This window comes from Chaetura pelagica, unplaced genomic scaffold (genome assembly GCF_000747805.2).
Source record: "Chaetura pelagica isolate M959 unplaced genomic scaffold, ChaPel_1.0 scaffold625, whole genome shotgun sequence".
Lineage (NCBI taxonomy): Eukaryota > Metazoa > Chordata > Aves > Apodiformes > Apodidae > Chaetura > Chaetura pelagica.
In genome coordinates, this window is record NW_009953499.1 from 115192 (window position 1) to 119548 (window position 4357).

General features: G+C 57.2%; 1 protein-coding gene across 1 annotated transcript in view; it reads right to left on the minus strand.

The window, feature by feature from the left end:
- Positions 1 to 4357, minus strand: part of RDM1 (RAD52 motif containing 1) — an 11263-nt gene that overhangs the window by 6442 nt on the left and 464 nt on the right. The window contains exons 2-5 of the mRNA XM_009999332.1: positions 3875 to 4051; positions 2700 to 2822; positions 1677 to 1839; positions 628 to 726 (exon numbers count right to left, since the gene is read on the minus strand). Of these exons, the coding sequence (XP_009997634.1) occupies positions 628 to 726; positions 1677 to 1839; positions 2700 to 2822; positions 3875 to 4051 (562 nt within the window). The remainder of the gene's footprint in view (positions 1 to 627; positions 727 to 1676; positions 1840 to 2699; positions 2823 to 3874; positions 4052 to 4357) is intronic.

A 4357-nucleotide genomic window follows, 5' to 3' on the forward strand; every position in this document is an offset into this window, starting at 1 on the left:
AGTGACAGTGACCTGATCTCATCAGGGTCTGTCCTGATAAGCATTAAAGTCCTCTGATACCACCTGATCACCTAACAACCCCCAGGAGATGGTGGCCCCAAAGATTCAACACTGAACACAACCGTGGGGCATGGATGGACCTTTGAATCCCAGACTGGTCTGGGTTGGAAGGGGCCTTAAGGACCATCTAGATCACTCCCCCTGCATGGGCAGGGACACCATGGCAGGGTTTGTAGGAAGGGGTGAGGTCACAAGATGCTTGGTAGGAGGCACCTGGTTGGCTTGGAACCAGGACAGGAAAGTGCAAATTGCTGCTGTTCAGTTCCTGCTCCCCCTGGAACCAGAACTTCCCCACATCCCCATTCAGTTCTCCCTGCCAGGGTTTCCATTCTTGGAATTTGGCCTTTCCATAACTTCATGATAAAAAATAATCAGAACTCCTGGTGGATTTTCCTTTCACTTTCTTGGGGTCACATCATTACAGACCACTACACAAGTTAGATTTGGCCTGAGACCCCAAAAACCTCCACGAATCCCAAGCAAAGCTCAAAGAATTCATCCCAAGGGTCACAAAAGTGGTATCATTAGCCCAACCCCCCTGGTGTTTAATATCAAAACAGCCCTTACCTAAGATGATGAGGAGGATCTTCTGAAAGGCACTAGACAAAGCCTTCCCCACAGCAAGTTTCTGAGCTCTTCTTGAGGCTGTCACCACCCCGAGAGGATCTGAAGACAACAGGCAGGATGTTCCTGAGGTGACACTGGCACGTGGAGCTCAGAAACGTCACCCAACCCCCCAGATCTGCCAGGAGAGCTGCTTGTGTTTTGGGAGCTGAAGCAGCACCCTCAGGGGCTCCGTGTGCCAGCAGCACAGGAGCCTCAGCCCTGCTGGGACCCTGCCTGGGGCTCTGCTGGCCCCAGGGCTGTGCCAGTGGGACAGCCATGGGCACAGCGGGTGTGCTGGGGAATGGGTAACTCTGCAGGGCAGAGGGAGAGAACAGAGGGCAGGGAAGTGACCCTGGTGTGAAGCAGGGAGGGAGGAGACACGCTCAGGATCATGGAATCAGAGGGGTTGGAAGGGACCTCTGAAGATCATCGAGTCCAACCCCCCTGCTGCAGCAGGAGCAGATCCCACAGTAAAGTGTCCAGATGGGGCTTGAAAGTCTCCAGAGAAGGAGACTCCCCCACCTCCCTGGGCAGCCTGTCCCAGGGCTCTGCCACCCTCAGGAAAGAAGTTTCTCCTCATGTTGAGGTGGAACCTCCTGTGTTGTCACTTGGTGCTGTTTCCCCTCGTCCTGTCACAGGCACCACTGAACAGAGACTGGTCCATTCTTGACACCCCCTGCAGATATTTGTAGACATTAATAAGGTCCCCTCTAGTCTTCCCAAGACTAAATAGTTCCAGGTCTCTCAGCCTTTCCTTGTATGACATGTTCTAGTCCCTTCATCATCCTTGTAGCCTCCCATGGACTCTCCCCAGTCAATCCCTGTCCCTCTTGAACTGGGGAGCCCAGAACTGGACACCCCACAGATGTGGCCTCACTAGGGCAGAGCAATCCCGTGCTGCAGAGCAGCTCCCAAGGCTCTGCACAGATCCTTGCCTCCAGCTACCTTCAGAGACCCTTCCAGAGCCACAAAAGCCAGGCTGCCCAGGGGCACCTGCCACCAAAAGGTACCTCCAGGGTCTTCTACTGGTGCCTGGCCGAGGGCAGCTCCGCGCGTGCGGAGCCCGTGGTGGGGCAGAGTCACCTCTGCAGCACACAGGTACTTCACAGGTGGCTTCTGCAAGGTCTCTCCCACTTCCTCATCCTCGCCCTCAAAGCCAGACACATTCTGCAGCTGTTGGGAACACCACAGGTCATTCGTTTGGATTAAATAGGAAGGGTTTGTTGCAGCCACCAGGCCTGGGTGGGCTCTGCTCAGCGTGTGACTCAGAGGCAGAAGCAGGTGGAGGAGGCAGAGCAGAGATCTTGGCTATTCTGACCCTGTTTAGGAAATATCCCACAGTCCCCATCCTCTGGGAGTCTCCATCATCCCAGACACTTTCAGAACATGCAGACTTAGAGGGAGCTGGGGGTGTCCAGCCTGGAGACCAGGAGCTGAGGGGAGACCTGCTGGCTCTGCAGCTGCCTGAGAGGAGGTTGGAGCCAGGGGGGGTCGGGCTCTGCTCCCCAGGAACAAGGGGCAGGAGCAGAGGAACCGGCCTCAAGTTGTGCCAGGGGAGGCTGAGGTTGGACCTTGGGAACAGTTTCTCCCTGGCAAGGGTTGTCAGGGCCTGGCCCAGGCTGCCCAGGGCAGGGGGGGAGTCCCCATCCCTGGAGGGGTTTCCAAGCCCTGGAGATGGTGCTGAGGGACACGGGGCAGGGGTGGCCTGGGCAGGGCTGGGGGAAGGGTTGGGCTGGATGAGCTTCAAGCTCTTCTCCAACCTAAATGATACCAGGACCTCTTACTGCTGTCAGGCCCTGGCACTGCTTTCATCCCACCCCCTCTATGTTTATGAGCAGAAGCCCAGCCAGTGCCCTCACCCATCACAATCTTCTCTCCCCAGGCTTTCAAAACACCCCATTTATGGTCTAAACCCCAGCTCCTGCAGCAAGCCAGGACTTGCTGATCTGAGGACATTTCTTCTTACTCCACCATCCACTTTAATGAAGAAGAGGACGAGTAAGGATGGTGGGTGGATATAAAGGGTCCCTTACTGTGATGATGCGACTGGACCAGCCATTGAAGCCAAGGTAGTGGTTGGCCAACTCCTGGCACTTGTTGCTGCTGAGAGCAGGAGCTTGTTGCTGAAACCCCTTCTGCTTGGTGCAAACACAAACCTGTCCAGGAAAGAAGAACCCTGGTTAGCCAGGATTTGCTTGGCAGGTTCCCCCTGCAGACACACTGAAACCTCCAGGGGAGTCACCTGAAGGTGACCTGTGCCCTGACCACATGGCTGCTTCTGAGGTGTGTTCAATATTTTTTACTTGAGAACAAGCCCTATTCTTCTAGAGGAGGGATGTGCTGTTCTACTCACCTGGGTCACACCAACCCCAGGCAACACTCCAGGATTAGGGAAGAGCAGCTGGGAAGTGCCCAGGGGAAAAGCACCTGGGGGTGCTGGTTGACAGCAGGATGTGAGCCAGGGGGTGCCCAGGTGGCCAAGAAGGCCCCAGCATCCTGGCTGGTACCAGCTGTGCTGTGGGCAGCAGGAGCAGGGCAGGGATTGTCCCCTGTGCTGGCACTGGTGGGGCCAGACCTGGAATCCTGGGGTCAGTTCTGGGCCCCTGGGGACAAGAAGGACACGGAGGGGCTGGAGCGTGTCCAGGGAAGGGCAAGGGAGCTGGGGAAGGGGCTGGAGCACAAGTGTGAGCAGGAGCAGCTGAGGGAGCTGGGGGTGTCCAGCCTGGAGACAAGGAGCTGAGGGGAGACCTGCTGGCTCTGCAGCTGCCTGAGAGGAGGTTGGAGCCAGGGGGGGTCGGGCTCTGCTCCCCAGGAACAAGGGGCAGGAGCAGAGGAACCGGCCTCAAGTTGTGCCAGGGGAGGCTGAGGTTGGACCTTGGGAACAGTTTCTCCCTGGCAAGGGTTGTCAGGGCCTGGCCCAGGCTGCCCAGGGCAGGGGGGGAGTCCCCATCCCTGGAGGGGTTTCCAAGCCCTGGAGATGGTGCTGAGGGACACGGGGCAGGGGTGGCCTGGGCAGGGCTGGGTTAGTGGTTGGGCTGGGGGATCTTCAAGCTCTTCTCCACCCCAAAGGAGCCTGGCTCTGCTGCAGCCAGCCCTGGGGGGGTCCCACACTCAGACTCTCTGCACAAGGAACATCCCTGAGATCAACAAGTGTTCCCGCCGGAGGTCGGGGTGCCAAGTCCTTCCCACCTGGGGCTGCTCCTCTTACCTTCAGGGGGGATTTCTGGAACAGGCTGTGCCCGTGGCAGGCACGCTGGGCTCTGCTGGCATCTCCAGCCGAGTAGAACTTGATGGTGGCAGAGCAGGGCCCGGCCCCCCCCGCGTCCCCACGCACCCGCACCGAGTAGAGGGGCCCAAACTGGGAAAAGGCTGAAAACAGGGAGTGCTGAGGGGGGAAAAAGAGGGGAAAAAAAGGGTCTTTTGAAACACCTGTAGGTTCTCCAGGGGCTGAGAAACAGGAGCAGAGAGAGGACTGCTCAGCAGACCTAGTTACCTAGTCAACAAGGAAGGTTTTAGTGCTGTTTAACAGCAATAAACCCTGGAATAATGAGGCTGGAGAGGAGAAATCAGAAAAATAACTTCAGCCTGGCTGGACCTCTGGGCCTGAGGACATTTCATCTCCCTTTCTCAGCCTGTGCATGGAAGGAGAGCAAAGCCAGAGGTGGGGTTTTCTGCCCCCCAAAAAACTCCT